Raw genomic sequence first — 19169 nt, forward strand, 5'->3', positions numbered from 1 at the left:
TGAAAAAACACTTTCATGGGATGAGTGTGTCTTTCCTTAACACAGATTAAAGGAATAGTTCATCCAAAAATTTACATTTTATGAAAATCACCAATGGATCCTCTACAGTAAATGGGTGCCATCAGAATAAGAGTCCAAACATCTGATAAAAACATCACAATAATCCACACAACTCCAGTCCATCAATTAATGTCTTGTTAAGCAAAAAAGCTGCGTGTTTGTAAGTAACAAATCCATCATTAAGACATTTTAACTTTAGACCGTTGCTTCTGGCCATTTGTAAATTTCTGGCCATAATAACTCATATTTTAGCCATAAGCAAAAATCTAAAGTTAAAAGATGCCTTGATTGATTTGTTTCTTAAAAACATGAATCTTTTCACTTCACAAGGCATTAATTGATGGACTGGATTCGTGTGTATTAATTATAGATTATTATGTTTTTATTAGTTGTTTGGACTTTCATTCTGACGGCACCCATTCACTGCAGAGGATCTACTGGGGAGCAAGTGATCTAATACTAAATTTCTCCAAATCTTTTACCAAAAGGTCTGAGGGTATGTACATTTTCAGCAAAAATTAAATTTTTGGGTAACCTACTCCTTTAAGCTTCTGTGTCGTATTTTCATATCTGCATTGTTGTACTTATTAAAAAGCATAATCTATGTTAAGGAAACCAGACCCTCATGACTGCACAGGTGACTAAATGACACAGGAAAATCTGCAGAATTTGTCAGCTCTGTGAATCTCTCAATAAAGCTAGTTATGACAGTAACATACTTTGTAGTGCAAGAATAATGAGGAGGAACCATTTGGTGAAAGGTTGACACAGATGAACAGACAAAGACAAATGAAGGCCCTGTCCCAAATGACGTCCTCAACCCTTGTGGTCTAAGGTGTCATGGTTTGGCTGATTCGCTTGGCCCAGTTAGCCCCTGATAGACGATGTTGTAACTACACCATCTGGTTATAAAATCCTTTTTCTTCATTGAAGGCGATTTAAAAATAGCTGTTTTATTTATAATAATGTTCTCTGACCATTTTTTTGTAAGTAGTTTAAACACAAATATTTCATTACATTATAGTAAATGTTTTACCAATGCCCTATTTTTTTATTTTTTTTCTCGGACTTTTGAATCATAATGACAAATGGGACACCACACGAACAAGCATGAGTGAAGTCCACATCAAATTTTGGGACAGGACCAAGCTGTGTTATGTAAACAAATGTAAACCACCATGCATAAATGGGCATATTTGTATGTGCTTGTGCATGTTATTGTGTGCATAATGTTTGCATTTGTTCACCAACCTTTCCTGCTGCATCCGGCGCAGCTTTCTTCTGCAGCAGAAGATTGGCTACTTCCAACTGCCCATACTTTGCAGCCACATGCAGGGGAGTGAATCCTTTCTGTGGATGAATATGTGGTAATGAAAGGAGAGAGAAAAAAAAAAAATGAAAAGATGCATAGTTCTGCTATTTTCATTATGACAGAATAAGGAGAATAAAGCACTATGCACACAAACCACATATAGTGGAGTCCAGAAAATGATTTTGACAGAAGTCTCTAATGTTCACTTTGTCTCTTTATTTATTTAACCAAAAAATACAGTAAAAACAGTAATATTGTGAAATATTATTACTATTTAATATATTTTAAACTGTAATTTATTCCTGTGATGGCAAAGCTGAATTTTCCGCATCCATTACTCCAGTCTTTTGTGTCACATGATCCTTCAGAAATCATTATAATATGCTGACTAATATGCTGCAAACTTTTCAGGAGTATATGATTAAAGTCATTTATTTGAAACAGAAATCGTTTGTAAAATTATAAATGTCTTTACTGTGAATTTTGTTCAATTTAATGCATACTTGCTAAATAAAAGTATCCATTTCTTACAAAAAAACTTGTAGTGACACCAAACGGTGATGTATTGTTTTCTTCAATTTACATCATAACTTTTCTTTGGTTACAAAAAAGTCCTAAAACTTTGCTAATATCCTCATTTAAATTAGAATTTAAATTCCAAATGTTTAATGTGGTCTTAGACTTTTGAACCCCAATGCTGGTCACACAGTACAAACACAAACACACACACACACCTTAGTTGCTGCAGAGAGGGATGTTCCCTGCTCCAGCAGGAGAGCTGCTATCTCCTGATGACCCTCACGGGCGGCGAGGTGGAGAGGGGTGTAGCCGGAGGTGGTGGCAGCATTGGGTAACGCCCCCTTCTGCAGCAACTGCTGCACAATCTCCAATTTTCCCAGGCGGCTAGCTATATGCAGGGCTGTTTGGTCATCCTAGAATTTGTCATTATGGAAATAAAGAGAGAAAGAGAGAGATAGAGCAATGGTAGGCAAAACTGAAAAGCTCATCTGTCATGTTCTAATCATGTGTGTGATGGGATGTGGATAGAGGTTTATTCAAATTTGAGCTAAGGTGTGTGTCTCACCTTGGCTTTGATGTCCACTTTAGCACCGTTCTGTAGCAGGTATCTGACAACATCAACCTGGCCGGCTCTTGCTGCCATGTGCAATGCTGTTTCACCTCTCTACAACAAAATATTTGATGCAGTGCTTGTGAGTTGTAAGCTTTAATATATTCATTCAAAATAATTTTGTGATGGAATATTTTTAATGAAAAAAAATTAAAGAAGGATATCAATTTTATTATTCATTATTCCAGTATAGTCATTATAAATTATATTAAATATAAAGAAAATTATATTTTCTTTAATACATTTTAACCAAAACTTTCCCACAAGTAAATTTTGTATTGATTTTCTCATTCAAACTACAATCACACTTAAGAAAAAATATTTCAAAGCAATATAATTTAAAATATCCAACTCAGAATTATAAAGAACAGTTATTTGAGTCTCAACATTCATAATTTGTTGTTTTTTCATGCTTCACAAAATTAATCAAACAAAAATATGTCCATCGTTTATTTTTGTGTTGTTTATTTTTTACATAATATATCATTTTATATAATTTCAATTTTGTTCATTTAGCTCGAGTTGCACAAAGCCATATACTGCATTAACAAATGAAGATATTCCATGTCTGATAGAATGTTTATAATGATAGAACTGCATTTCCAAAAGTAAAAGTTAAGTTTCACAGAATGACTCACAGTACAAATACTGTATCTGTGAGCGACACTGTACTTAAAGAGGAAACGTACCACGTTGGTGGTGTTGGGTGAGGCTCCATGATGCGTGAGCTGTTTCACAATGTTCTCATGACCCATAAATGCAGCAACATGGATGGGTGTCAACCCCGACTAAAACAAGCAAACAAAACACAAACAAACATTGAAACATACATAAAACAGCTTGTGCTATTATGTTTCCCAAGCATATACACTAAAACTGTGAACTCATTTTTAGTGCTTTCATGGTATCATATCACATAAGTTATCAATAAACATTCAATCCTCATATTTCTCTCATACCTCAGTGACTGCCTGCAGTGATGCCCCGTGTTTCAGCAGCAGTTCCATCACCTTCATTCGGTTCTTCTTACAGGCGATATGAAGAGGTGTGAAACCGTTCTGTTGATGTAGACACAAACATGCTCTGCTTGACTGAGATGCCACCACACCCACCTTAACCAGAAGTGGGGAACCACAAAAACCTTCCTCTGGTTGAATGAACCAACAGTATTCTGTAATAAAGCTGTGTGCTGCTGTTCATTTGATCTGTTTTAAACTTCCAATCAAGTTAGGTTCAGGTTTATTTTTAAACTGTCATAAGAACGCCTCAGTATTACTATGGAAACAAGCTCACATTGTGTCACCCTCCCTGCCACAACTGTGTTTTTGTCTCGCACATTGTGAAGCGAGAGATTAACATTCATACAGCTGTATCTGTTAACACAGGAAAATGAACCCAGTCACCCCAAGAAAGAAATGCAGAGAGAAAGGAAACAGCGAGAGGGCATTTTCTAAATTTCAATGTGTATGGCTCTCTTTTTCTCTCTGCTCTCACCAGGGCTTTAGCGTTAGGGTTGGCCTTCTTATCCACGATGACTTTGGCCACTTTGTAATGTCCGCAGTGAGCGGCCACGTGCAGTGCCGTCAGGTAATCGTTGGTGACATCATCCACGGGAGCATTGTGCTGAAGGAGCAGCTGGACACAGTTCAGGTGATCCCCTTGGGCCGCCATGTGCAGCGGAGACAGACCGTTCTATAGCAAACCAAAAAAAAACATTTAACAAGAATAGTGCTAATGGATAGTGGTATATTTAATTTGGCAAAATCTGATAATCTGATATGGCTGATGGCCGCTATAAAACTCACACTTAAAGATTTTAAAGATAGAAACCTAAAGTAAGTAAATAAATAAGTCATTTGTTGCAATATATTTTATATCATATTTACAAAAAACTATAAAAATTATAAAGACTGATTAAAAAGATTTATACTTTAGCAACCTATTATAGTATTTTTCATTAATAAACAATAAAACATGACTAACTGTAAATTATTTCTCAAATAAAGACCAGGTAATGCTAATTTTACAATACACGGTAAATATAACACGAAGATGCTGGCATTATCAAAATAAAAGTTTCTAACACCTATCGGCCCAAAAAAATAAAAAAAAATAGATCACAGATGCCAATTCCATATTGGTCAAAATATCAGCCTTGGCAATACATCAGTTGACCACTAGTGATAGATTAAAATAAAAGCAAAAATGGTCCGTTGTATATTGTAAATAGTGTAGCAATGTTTAAAGCACAGCTCACACAGTCACTTTCAAACCAAGCAACTGTCTGTTGGTCACGCTGCAAATTCACTTGACAGCTGCTTGGGGAAATCTTTCGTCCTCACATGAAATTCCTGATTGCATTGATTTCTATTGAAATGACTGAAATTACATTAACTGTCTGTACAAAACCAGCTTTACACTCAGCTTTAAGGGACTGATGAATTTACATGAAAAATCATTTTTGAGGGGCTTGTAAGTGTGACAGGAAATCTCTCTTGTTTGGCACATAAAACCACAATCTATGGTGAAATATCAGATTCCTGCAGTCAGGAGAAAAATTCGATAGCAAAGAGGTCCTGATAAACATGTCGCTTCTGTAGAAATAATGGCCACATGAGGGCAGTCTTAGGCAAGTGCAGAAATTATGGGTGATCAAACATATCCACACACACATAAAGGCTAAATAATTCTTGAGGTCAGAGAAGCAGAGGTCTTACTTTCGTTTTGGACAAGATGGGAGCTCCCCTGTCCAGAAGCATTTCAACAACCTGCTCATGTCCACTGCGTGCGCCACAATGCAGAGGGGTTAAACCGTCCTTTACATACACACACACAAGCAAACACAAAGATAAAATGTTACATAATATAAAAAAAATACCCTCTGAGATCATACTCTTAAGAACAGCTGATACCACAGACAAACCTCAGCACCTCCAGATGCTCCACTGACACTATATGCTGACCTGCTTGATATTTTTTGCAAAGCTATTCAGCTTTAGGCAGTATAAAGTAATGCAGTTCATACTTCTTTGGATCTTGCCTGATAGTTACCTTTACTACTGTGCCTACACTGAAGATTTATTTATTGAAATATATTTATCGATTTATTGATATTAATTTTATTTTATTTTATTTTGACATTTTCAGTCACCAAATTGTATTGTGTGCCCTTACAAGAATTCTAAGCTAATGTTGACATACAGTATTTATAAGGTGCATAATGTTCTCTGAAGCTTGGGCTCATCTGTGATATCACTGAGGACAAAGGTCAAAGGGTGAGCTACTATATATAACTGCAGGAACGTCCTAAGAAGCTGCCTGACATTTTCCTTAAGGTGAAGCTTGCTGAATCACAGATTCATTTGGGCAAAAAGTCTCTTCTTGTTATTCCTATACTAATAGTATATCATGTCCATTTCCATAATTGCACATTTAAAAGTTTGTGGTCAGTAAGATTACATTTTTGAGGATTTTGTGGAAGAAATGTATACTTTTATTCAAAATAGATGCATTAAATTGACAGAAATGGGTTTCATTGACGTGACAACACATTTATAATGTCAAAAAGATTTCTATTTCAAATAAATGCTGTTCTTTTAAAATTTCAAAAGAAAAATAAAATAATCCTGAAAAAAAAAAATTAAAATTGACCATATTAAGCAATGTTTCTTGAGCACCAAAACAGCATATTTGAATAATATCTGAAGGGTCATGTGACAATGAAGACTGTAGTGATGAACATTCAGCTTTGCCATCATAGATATACATGTGTGTGTGTGTGTGTGTGTGTGTTACCTTGGTCTTGGCATCAATTTTCGCTCCTCGGTCCAGCAGCAACTTTACCATGTTTCCATTCCCTCTCTTAGCCGCCACATGCAGTGGAGTGATGTCATTCTGTATGCAACCCACACAAACATCATAGGACACACCGCAGATACAAGAGAGATCATTACAATCACACTCCACAGTCATTGAATCAAAATAGCTACGTATGAAATAACAATAATATAAATTTCTATATTAATATATATAATATATAATAATAATAATGATAATATATTTCTATATTAATATATATTTTGTAAGAATACAAAATATTATGAATGGCATATGAGATGCATTGCGACCATGTGCATGTGACCCTCAGGCTGAAGCAGATTCATACATGAGGTTGTTTGGACTGAGCCGGCCATATGACAGTTTAGAGTTCAGCCGAGAGGGCATTTGGCAGACGCACACACACACACACACATACATGTGAGCATGTGTGCTCACAAAGAGCCTTAGGCAGATCATTTAGCTCATTCATCAAAGCACTTATGGAGCATTTTAGGCTTGAGTCTGGTGACAATACTGTACAACATTAATGCAATACTGCCCCCATTTGACGATCAGAGGAACTGCATGACCATAGTTATAGTGAAACCGAGTCTTGCTGCATTTTTAATGGAAATCAGTTCCCCTGAATGATATATTCAAAAGTGTGTACTCCAAAGCATTAGCATAGGGTCAAAGAGAAGATTTAAACAGATTATGGGGGGATCGTTTGCCCTATAATCTGTTGAAATTGGTCCACCGAAACAGTAGATGGTGCTGTGATCTCACCCTTGCCATGAAGTCCACTGCTGCTCCTCTATTTAACAGTAGTGTTGCTACGTTGATGTTTCCATAGTGGGCAGCAATGTGGAGAGGAGTGAAACCGCTCTGGTGACAAGAAAAACAAAGAACAGAATTGTTAAAACAATTATTTATGAGTCCATTTAACTACCCATGCTTCCTTAGACTTGGGATTATCTCTGTTCTCTTACTGCTAATTATGATCCTCTCTTTAATGGTTAAATGAAATTATATAGTCCCATTACAAATGATCACAAATAATTAAATTTGTATCCTTTAGATTCCGTCAATAAAAACTCAAAGTATATGACAATGGATCTGAGTGTGTTACATCGAAAATAAACTCTTTATATAATATAAGAACATTTTCAATATGAAACGCAGCTGTCAAAGCGAGATGGAGGTGTCCGGTAGGCTGCATTGCAGCAAAGGCCTTCCAGTCATGGAGATTTCCATCTCAATTAGCCAATAATCCGACACAAAGCAGGTGGTGCTCAGCATAGCCCTTCCCCGCCTCTGTTTGCTCCCTCATCTCCAAGGGAACAGGGCTCCACCCATTTTGAGGGGAATTATTGCAATTATTAGCCACAGGCGTGAATGGAAAAACAGTGGGGGTTTAAAGATTTCCAGTTGCACACTAATAGACTATGATATTTACAGAACTAACTCTAGACAAGAGACAACACATACTGTCACCTATAGGGAGAACGGAATAAACATACTCATAGATTACCGCCATACAGTCATCATGATCAATGCATTCACATTTCTATTCACTCCGAACACCCTTTAAATGCTTTAAATTCATGGACATGGCACTTTTCTCTTTACATGTGGTTGTTAGTTTGCAATTTAGCAATGTTCTCTATCATGCAAAACTGTGAACTATAAATCTACACGGCCAAACTGCTGTTGCTTGCCGTGTGGGCAAACCTGACCATGCACATGTGCAGATTCTTTTTGCAACATTGCAACAATTCTAAACTGCAAGATTTCCAGCTGTTTCACAGAAACCGAGGGAGGTATTTGTCTAAAGGCCCATGCACAAGCCCCAGAGAGGGAGGACTAAACTACCAGACCATCTCATCTCTGCAGCTGGACAGCCGGGTTCCTCTTTCACAGCCAAACCAAATGACTAGATGTCTCACAACATCTAATGCTCAAAAGAACAACATGCTACATCCAGTTTGTAATAAAAGCTGTTTAAAAGGTCAAACTTAAAATGTACAATTTTCTCACTTCTACAGTAGCAGTATGTGCCAGTGAAGTGACCTTTGCATTATACAATACTCTAATTCTAATGAATTCTCTTCTCTTCATCTCCAAAAGGCCAGATGGACTTTCACAAACATTTTAAACCTTTTCACACAGTACTGCACTGCAATGATTCTTGTTTGGCATAAGAAAATCAAGCCAGATATTTTTATAATAGCTAAATAGTAAATAGTTTTGTTGCAAAAACAAAAAGTTTGTGAATATTTCATACTATATTTTATAAGGTTATAGGTCTTTAAGACTCCATTAAATGGTTTGACAAATGGAATTTTAATTCCTGTAATATAGACTCATCGAATTATTAAATTCTAGCTATTTCTTTCACAATCAATTGATGATTGAAAAATGAAGGTGGTGGCAATTATAAGTGAAAGGGAGCATTTAATTGGACAAAAATAAATATTTTGGATCAATATTTTTGGCCTGTTTTCAGTAAGATAAAAATTCAATTCAATTCAATTCAATTGCCTAAAGTTATTTTTGTGACTAAAAGCCACAAATTTTGATTTAATGGCGTCCCTTAAATGTGAACTATCATGATCATGTTTGATCTACATATTGTCCAGCAAAAGTAGCCTAGATCTAGTGCTATTTTACTTCACATGTTGAGATAACCTTTTGTGAAAACCTCTCTACAAACAGCAATATCTCATGAGTGAGCTCTAAAAACTGGAACACTTGAATCAACAGTTTCTATTTACCAATATTAACATCAGTACTAGCAACCACACACCACCACTGACACAAAACTGAATGTTTAGATGTGGAACCCCGGCCTGTAGCTGCAGAAATCAAAGCATGCTTCAGCCCTCCACTCATTCCTCCACCCCCAGAGAGGGAGGGCACATAGCGAATAAGAGAAGAGAAAACAGGAAATGATACAAAAATAGAGATGGTACAACAAGGGTGGGAACAACACTAGGGCGTGTTCTAGGCAAAGCAGGGGTGGAGGTGGGGGTCAACAGCTTAATGGTTATCGTGGGTATACCTCTGTCGTTCTATTCACCATCATCTACGTTGAGATGTGAGGAAAGGAGAGAATGGGCAGTTAGTGAACACTGACAGGTAAATAAAAACAAAGAAACAAAAGACACATATCTAAAGACAGGACTAAGTGTGGGTGAGTGAGTGAGTTAGAGGATAAAAATAACACAAATCACATTTAAAAGCAAAACATATAGAGCATATGATAAACTGCTCTTGATTACATTATAAAATATGTCAAAAGTTGTGAGTGAAGGAAAGTGTGTGTGTGTATACATATATATGACCAGCACATTGCTGTTTCGGTAAGATTTAGCGATAGACAGAGAGAAAAAATTGTGAGTAATGGACTCTCAGACAGACCTTGGACTCGACATCCGCGTTGTGGTCATTCTGAAGAAGCAGAGCTGCAGATTTGGTGTCGTCCTTGCGGGCTGCGATGTGGAGTGCAGGCAGACGGACTTTACCTTTCGTGTCATTCTCTAACAACAGAGAAACCACCTGATCATGACCCTGCTGCAGGGCTACGGCTAACGGCGTAAAGCCATCCTAAAGAGAGGAAGACAAACAGGATTAATTATTAATTCATATACCACATTTTAAATTTATTACTGTATTTTGTTTTACAATATATGCAATACCATTTGTTAACACTAGTGTAAAATAAAGGATTGGGGTCTGTAAGACTTGTTTGAAAGACTTTATTTATTTAAAGACATACTTTTTTATAAATCTTTAAAAAAATGTATCATGGTTTCCACAAAAATTAAGCAGATTGCTTTTAACATTGATAATATTAAAAAGTGATCACCATATTAGACTGATTTCTGAAAGATCATGCAACACTGAAGACTGAAGTAACGGATGCTGAAATTCAGTTTTTCCATCACAGGAGTAAATTACATTTTAAAATATTTATTTTAAAGTGCAATATTATTAAATATCAATATGCAATAATTCACAAATTACTGTTTTAACTACGTTTTTGTTCAAATAGTAAGCATTAAAAAAAAAAGTAAGCATAAGAGACTACAGTCAAAAACATTAAAAATCTTACCAACCCCAACACTTTTACCATTATATATATATTTGTATACTGTGAGAAAAAAAGGATGTGAGGAGTAGGAAGCACTTATCTGTGAATTGCTCAAGGTCACTCCGGCTCACCTCAATAATCAATAAAAGACTCACACATACAGATACACACACACACGCGCACACACACACACACACACACAAACCTCTGTGGCAATGCTCTGGCTGGAGCTGTTCTCCAGGAGGAAGCGCACCACATCCAGATGGTTTTCCTGTGCAGCCATGTACAGTGGGGTGAAGCCATTCTGAAACAAGCATTACATTAATGTTATATATACATTTAAAAGTTATATGCATTTGAATATTTTATTTTACTACAGCACAGATACAGAAATGGGACATTTGGACCTATAAAATGTTTTATCATAATTCTCTAACATACATTAAATACATTTAATTAAAAAAAACAACGGGATATCTCAGCTAATTATTTGATACCCCCCACCTTTTCATCCCCCATTTTATCCTTTTAATACTGAAAAATGTTATAAAGTTATATTTCAAGATGCCCTATAATATATATAAAGTTTAAACATAAATATTTTAGAAGCCATCACAGACACTAGAGACTTGATTTGAAATGCACAAAATTCAGTGTCTCATTTGTTCTATCAGACACAGCTCCACTCTGCTGAGCATCCCATCCCCTTCTCTCAGCAAAGACAAATCAATCAGAAGTGAAAAGTTTGATTTGAATTACTTCATAAGCATGAAGCACGAACCCTTGCTGTGCTAACCAGACAGCCAGGTTGCCATGGCAAATCTGTCATTCTTAATATTATTTTTGAAATCATCTGAGATTTCCCCAGAGAGGACAGACCTCCATTACACCCCCCATACATAACCTCAGTGACCCGGTTCCCATCGCAACACAGAGATGCTGACAGTGCAGGTAGAAGAGGACAATACTTTGTGATGATGGAGCGTCAACATCATTGTCATGTTTATTTCTTAGCACTTTATATTTGAGTTCAAAATCTGGCTCCTTTCATTTTATGTGTAAATGTCTCATTCAAATGTCATTAGTTCTGTGATGGCAAACGGTAACTTCCTTGCTCCTTTGACATAAAAAAAACAAGTAGACAAACTCTCATGCAAAAATACCTCTTATATGACTGCTAATGAAAAACTGAATTATGACTTGTTTGGCACAAAAGCATGCCACAAAAAAGTATATGCCTAAGAATAAAATGCTGCAAAAGTATAGAATATGTCCATTTGACCAGTGTTTACATCTGTATATACTATGTTGAGCTCAGTGCAGGAAATACTTTTATTACTGGCACTCGAGTAATGTAGGTGGCCTTCATAACTTGCTGAGTTCAAGTTTAAAGCAGTGTGTGTGTGTGTGTGTGTGTGTGTGTGTATTTGGATGCTCATTGGCTGGTCATCTAAAATAGAAACAGATTAAGAGTGTACGTGAGCTGCCTTTCAGAAAAGCTAGATGGTCCAACTCAATGATTATGTGTGTGTGTGTGTGTGTGTGTGTTTGTGGAGTCTGAAATGTGTACCTGGCTCTGTGCATTGACATTGGCCCCATTGGTCACTAGCTCTCTCACCACTTCCGTCTGTCCCGCCAGTGAGGCGATGTGCAGCGCCGTGTTTCCTTTCTGGATTAGAGTAGAAGGAGAAACAACAGTGAGAGAGAATGAGTGGCATCTCTCTATTAATCTCTCCACCACCTGTTTGTATCACCCCATCTAACGGGCACTTTTGTCCCACTGGCGTCCGCCCAGCCACCATTCCGTCCCCTCTGCCAGAGAGGTGTTGTTTCCGCTGGCCTGTAACTTACCTCCGCACACACACTTCATTCCTGCGGAGTGAATGCAGCACTAGAGGCTTTTTATACCCAGTGTGAACATGCTCACAGGAGCAGAGAACACCATGTGATACCAGACACAGATACAAACATCTCCTCGAGCTGGAGGCTCTGTGTGTGTGTGTGTGTGTGTGTGTGTGTGTCCAACTGACCTTGGTTGCTGCATCTACGTTGGCGCCCAGTTTGAGCAGCTCGGCCACCACGTCCACATGCCCCTCTTTGGATGCCAGGTGTAATGCATTCAACCCATTCTGAAACACAAAATGCAAGCTCTGTTAGTGAACAGTATGAATGTAGTTGTCTGTCAGGCATACTGCTACATAGCAGCACACTAGTATAAACCAGCCTGGACCAGAATGGAAATATATACACACATATCACATGTAGGCACTGATGCAAATCACTGCTTAAAAGAATATGATCAAATATTGTTACTGGTTTTTTTTTTTATTGTTTTATTTATTTATTTATTTTAGACATTTTTGACAAATATTTGATAAAGTAATATTAAACAATTCCTTTAAATCTATATTAAAATTAAATCAAAAACTAAATTCTAATTAAAATGAAACTACTCATTCATTTCTTTTTCTTTTTTAATAAAACCACAAGCGTTTTACTTTTCTTTTACACCTCACAGAAAAACATGAGATCTGGTTGATATCACACAACTGTGACACTTTCAAAAAGCTAAAGGGTTTCAGAAAGACCGATTCCTCTGATTCCAACATTATTTTTGTAATTTTAAAATAATTTTTCTAATAATCAAAGTTTTCAGTTTTCAAATCCTTAATACAAAACATTACAAAATCATCATTTACAATACTGTTCAAAAACTTGGAGTCAGTAAGTTTTTTTTAATGCTTTTTAAATAAGTCTGTTATAGGCTCACCAAGGCTGCACTTGCAAAAACAGTAATACTGTAATATTATTACAACAATTCCAGTTTCCAGCCTTTAGAAATCATTTTAATATGTGGATTTCATGTTCAAGAAACATTTTTTAAATGATTATTAATGTTAAAAACACTTGTGCTGCTTAACATTTTAGCCTCAGGATAATTTGAATGGAAAGTTTTTTTTTTATATATATATATATATATATATAATGTTAAAAAACAACATTTATTTAAATCAGAAATATTTAGTAAAATCTTTACTGTCACATTTAATGCATCCTCGCTGAATAAAAGTATTATTTTCTTAATGACCCCAAACTTTTTAACAGTATTATAATATCATAACTATCATAGATATATGGAAGATAATCTGCGTATTCTGAAAGTAAATATGTACAGTACAACCAAACCGACAGCAACACAGTCCAGCTACTGATGAAAATTTTGTCTCACTTGAAATTTTTTTCAGTGTTTACTTCCATCATTCTCAGTAACGATCAGTAACAGGATGATATTCTTACATCCTGTCACATGGTAACAGAAATTATTCATACCTGATTACAGATGTTGATGTCGACACCAGTCTTCAGGTAGTCGAGGACCTTCTCAATGTTCCCTGCCCTCGCTGCCCGCAGGTAACTGGCATTGCTGTCCGACTGCAAGTAATGAGAGAAAATGCAGAAGATGATTATTCCATTGACAAGGTCAAAGGTCAAATCCAGGGCAACTGAGGTCAAATCCGGATCAAGAATAAACAAAGCAAACAAACATATTTCCAGCTTTCAGCTCATTAAATCAATGAAAGGCAAAGAAATTTAAAAAAAATCATACCAACTCCATCTTTACTCAGTGCCATTTGTGTCCACAAACACACACACATATCCAGTGAAGCATCAGCTTTAGTCTACCAGTCGACGTCCAACAGGGAAACTACCATCGCAGCGTGACAGAGGATCAAAGTTACACAGAACACCTAAAACATTGGCAGTCCATCTCTCAGCAGATATCCCAGCGTTCCAGCTAAAGATCCAGCCAAAAACAGCTCTTGTCTCTCATCAACAGATACAGAACAGAACAGAACACTAAATAACGGCTATTATTCTGACACGGGTTTCCGCCCACTTTCCCTCATGATCTTTCGGTCTCTCACTCAGAATTCTCATGCGTATATGAGAAAGAGAGCAGGATTTGGGAGAAAACACGAGGAGTGTATGTGTGTGTGCCTCGTGAATGTGTCTTCTTTTGTCAGCCTCAGTTTGATTCAGGGACACTGTGCTTGACATAAGAGGACACACAGCAAAATTTCAATACAGCTTACCTCACTCACACATGAACACACACAATTTTATAAAGAATAGGAGAGGGTTATCTCAGAGACACATGCTCGCATGGGGAATTCCTCTAAATGAGAGCTATATTTAGTTCTCACTAAACCCAGGACAAACTCCTCCCCATATCTACCATCAATGTGTGTGCGCTGGCAAGAAGATCTGGAAAGAAAGACTCACTTTCCAAAAGTAACTCAACTGAGTCTGACAAGAAGAGACTATGCTGGCGTATTAAAGAGATAAATGACATGCATATTCATCTAGCAACCAGAGCACATTGCACAGAAAAGGACAAATGTGTGTTTTTGTGATGGTGTGTGTATGCTTCTATATTCTAGTATGAGATTCACGGCTCATAATGAACTCTAAGCTCATTAGCTAGTCATTTACTCAACCTGTTCCACTGGGAAAACCTCCATTTTTTTGTGTGAGAGTGTGTGCTTGTATCATCAGACACTTACAGTCTGTGCTGTATGAAATGACGGATTAAAAGCACACGCAAAAGATGCCTTTGCTCAGAGGGTAGCGCTTACAGTAAACAAATTCTGCCCCTCACACACACAATAAAAAGACTGAGAGAGAAAGGATATTGTATGTGTGTGCCGGTCTTTTTGTAATTTTCCTCTTTTATCTCTGAGTTAATGAGTTTTTCCAGCTTGTCACCCATAACTCCTTCCCTGGAGGATTCTAGCTGGGAAAATAACACCCACCCACATCCACACCCACTCAAATATATATATATATATATATATATATATATATATATATATATAAAATCACAAAGAAAATCTGTATTAAATAAAGTGAGTGTTTGTGTCCTAATGGATAAGATCTGGATTTCAAACACAAATGTTGTAGGTTTATCCAAAGCATGGGTTGCCAGTGAATAGGAATGACCTCCTGTCCTGTTATTATCATAGTGCCCTTGAGCTAGACTCTTAACCCCTCATTACTCCGATGAGATTGTCTGTACGGTAACTATAATGAAAAATCTAGATGGAAAGTCTGCTCAGTCTCTTATGCTGATTTATATTTGACCAAAAATACAGTAAAAAGAGTCATACTGTGAAATATTATTACAATTAAAAATAACTGTTTTCTATTTAAATAAATTTATTCCAAAGCTGAATTTTCAGCATCATTACTCCAGTCTTTAGTGTCACACGATCCTTCAGAAATCAATCTAATATGCTGATTTAATGCACAAGAAACATTTCTTACTATTATCACTGATGAAAACTGCTGTGCTGCTTAATATTTTTGTGAAAACCATGATAGATTTTTACAGGATTCATTGGTAACATTTTAAATGTCTTTACTGTCATTTTCGATTAATTTAATGCACCCTTGCTGAAAAAAAAAAACTTTTGAACACTAGTATAAACTAACGCTAAACCTGCTAAACAAATGCTATCTCAAAGCACTGACACAACGCACACACACATAATATCCAAAACATGTAAACATCCATATACAACCTACAAAACAGCATCAGAGAGCACAAAAAACCTCCATACCTGAACACTGTTCATAACAATCTTCACTCAAACCCGGTGATTTCTAATGTTTATCTTCATCTGAACAGATCCTCTTTATCATCTGTATCTCTTTAGTATTACACAAGAACCATACATGCTCCAGAAACCACAGAAGATAAACTTTTTCTCACTAAGTAAAATATAAAAGTGGTTTTCGTCGGAGGTTGTGAGAAACTAGGCAAAATGTCTTATGTATGACTAAATGCAAACTCTAAGAAGTCCCATCATGGACACACACACACACACACACACACACACACACACACACAGGTCATGAACTGCCATTGTGTAGTTTTGGTTGCACCTTGAAAACCTGATGCTAAGTGTTACTTTCCGTAAACGTTAACCTTTATTGTTTACATGTACAGGTTTATATTTGTTTTTTTGACAATTTCGAGAGGTATTTGTTTAGACGTGCACAGTGGAGCACTTACTAAACACAAGTTATGCTACACACAATTGTTTGTATCGTGCTATGCACTTGCCAAGGTTAAACAGCCAGCACCTAATCTGTCTGAGGGTTTTTTTTTTTCCTAGTTTCTTCATCTTCGTTTTTTAAAAATCTTTTAACTGTGTGAAAAACCGTTGTGGTGACAAACTGTGTGTCAAGTGTCAAGCTCTGAATCTTTATAAATGCTCACACTGTATAATTCATCTCAAGCATGGAGATGTGAAAGGCCTCTCTGTTTTAAAATAGTAAGCATCAATATTTCAGTGTGGGAAATTCTGTGAACAGTATGCATGTACAGTACGCACAGTAGAGTGGAAACACTCTGTGTTACCTCACACACACAGTTACGGACACACAAACACACACCTAGTGAAGTTACATAAGACATTCTCTAGGGTACAGCTGTTATTAAAACATCAGAGAACCTGGACTGAAATAAAGACACGAGGAAAGGGAAGAGAAAAGGTCATAGTTGATAAAAAATGATGCGACACTACATCTGAAAACAAAATGTTAATGTCTGTACAGCTGTTGTTCATAAAAGAATTAGAGCAGTTAAACAACTGACCCAATAATACCCTAGTCTCTGCCTCTCTGTCTCAGTGTCTCTTCAGGTCCTAGATAAGCAGCGAGCTCAAATACTGCATGATCGGCAAAAAAACAAAGCTACCCGTCAGTGTGGCTGCAGACAAGGCGACTTACACACACACACACACATTCCTGTCCTCTGAACATCAGCGCCACTATACGCAGATACAGTCCTGAAAATAATGTAAAAGAGAACATGTTGCGATTTACAGTCAGAATGAACCATTTGTGGTTGATTTTTACAGAGGAACTGGTCAGTTCAGACTGTCTGGTTTATTCATTTCTACAAGAGAAGCTGCTTGGTTGTTTAGTTTTAAAATCCTTCCTTTTCAGCATGTCTGTTTTGATTCTCACTTCACCCATTTTTATAACATAACATGCTGATTCTTTTCCATTGTTCTAAAATTAAAAGAAGTCAAATTATTTACCATATGCTATAGGCTTCAAAGAGTACAGATGCACCAGTGTTGAAATTCTGGATTATACCAAATCCATAATTATTTTCATGTTATGGCTGATAACTGATGAACAATCAGTATTATAAATCTATACTGCTTTGTTTAAAAACGAAACATTATCATTACATGAGCACAGCAATTCTTAAAGGGCAAGCGCTCTTCAAGAGATTAAAGGGTTAAAGTGTTGCCATAATCTATCACTTTCCCTTTAAATTTGAAAACTAGCCATTATTGCAGTTAAGTTAAGCCGTTATTAAATTAATCACCCTATAAACACAAATCCAAGACTAAGTTTCTCCAGCCTCAGCATCACAATACAATTGAAGCCCCATAGTCACAATAGCTTCAAGAGGTGGATTCACATAGTCATGAATCTATAGAGCATTGTTAGGTAAATTAGATAAAGTGGTCTAATAGTGAACATGGCACAGAGCTTGTAAGCACCAGGATACTCTGCGTTTGTGTTACCATGCATGCACACACACCAAGGTCAGTAAAAAAGCACTAGAGCAAAGGTAGAGTTGGAGTGCCTGACTTGCATGAATGTCAAAATGGTGGTAATAACACCAGCACACATGAAGCAGATCTAATTCTGCATGTGATTCAACCTTGGCAACAGAGCCGCTCTTCAAATAAACATTAAGTTGTTCTCTGATATCTGAGGACCTTTAGCTCTGCAGGATTCTGCAAACAAAATCTAGAAATCTGAGCCCAGCGAGACCAACAGATCAGACTTTGCACCATTTAGCCCACAGAGGGGTTTAAAGTGTCAAATACATCATGTATTCAAGAAATATGTTGATAAAAGGTTTGAAGGACAAAATCTGACTGAGGTTGAAACAGATAAAGAGCAAGAGCATTTCAGGATCTCATGATCCCAAGCATCCTCAATCGACAACCTTAATTTCCCAACCATTCCCAAAACGCCTATTTAAAACAACATACATTTCCCAACCATTCCCAGTCATGTTTGTAGAGTACTTACGGGTGAAAAATAGTCAGCAGCCTCTTCCACCGCCATTTTTCCTGCAGTCCCACAGAAACCCGATCACTTACTTCTCTAGCTCTGCGGCCAGCAAGGTGCCATTCAGTCATGTGACGTGTGGAAAAAATGCCCAGGCTGCAGGATGCTCAAAGACACGCTTCCACCTGACGTGTGCACGAGTACGGATACAAGGATACGATGATCTCCAGTACTACAGTAAACACTTTCAATCCAACCTTCTCTGTTTGTCTATTCCCGTTTACAACTTGACCTCTCCTTCTGTGTCAAACTACATCGGCTTTTCAGTTTTCTTTCTCTGTTCACAGCCCTGTTTATAACTTCTGCCAAAACAATCTCTTTCTTTCCTCATACTATTCTCCCTTCCTCCTCATTCAATGGGAGGCAGCTCCAATCTTCATTTAACTCAGACAAAGTGTGCATCATTTACATTGCTGCCATGTTTTTATGAGCTTTCCTCTCTGATTTTCTCTCTCTTTCTGTAATACACGCTGAACACAGAGGGTGGGGGTCTTTTGAATAGTGATATGAGGTGCTAAGGGGGTCCAAATATAGCAGCTGAATCCAATGCATTTGCTAATAGGACTCCCTTTCCCTCCTTTCTGCAGTCTCCT

The 19169-nt window shown here is 37.0% G+C and overlaps 1 protein-coding gene across 1 annotated transcript in view; it reads right to left on the reverse strand.

The window, feature by feature from the left end:
- The window catches only part of ank3a (ankyrin 3a), an 86922-nt gene that overhangs the window by 51123 nt on the left and 16630 nt on the right, over positions 1 to 19169 (reverse strand). The window contains 14 exon segments of the mRNA XM_058749032.1: positions 1312 to 1410; positions 2107 to 2304; positions 2457 to 2555; positions 3191 to 3289; positions 3461 to 3559; positions 3996 to 4193; positions 5219 to 5317; positions 6297 to 6395; positions 7107 to 7205; positions 9741 to 9926; positions 10619 to 10717; positions 11984 to 12082; positions 12444 to 12542; positions 13744 to 13845. Of these exon segments, the coding sequence (XP_058605015.1) occupies positions 1312 to 1410; positions 2107 to 2304; positions 2457 to 2555; positions 3191 to 3289; positions 3461 to 3559; positions 3996 to 4193; positions 5219 to 5317; positions 6297 to 6395; positions 7107 to 7205; positions 9741 to 9926; positions 10619 to 10717; positions 11984 to 12082; positions 12444 to 12542; positions 13744 to 13845 (1674 nt within the window).

The sequence above is a fragment of the Onychostoma macrolepis genome, chromosome 17 (assembly GCF_012432095.1).
Source record: "Onychostoma macrolepis isolate SWU-2019 chromosome 17, ASM1243209v1, whole genome shotgun sequence".
Classification (NCBI taxonomy): domain Eukaryota; kingdom Metazoa; phylum Chordata; class Actinopteri; order Cypriniformes; family Cyprinidae; genus Onychostoma; species Onychostoma macrolepis.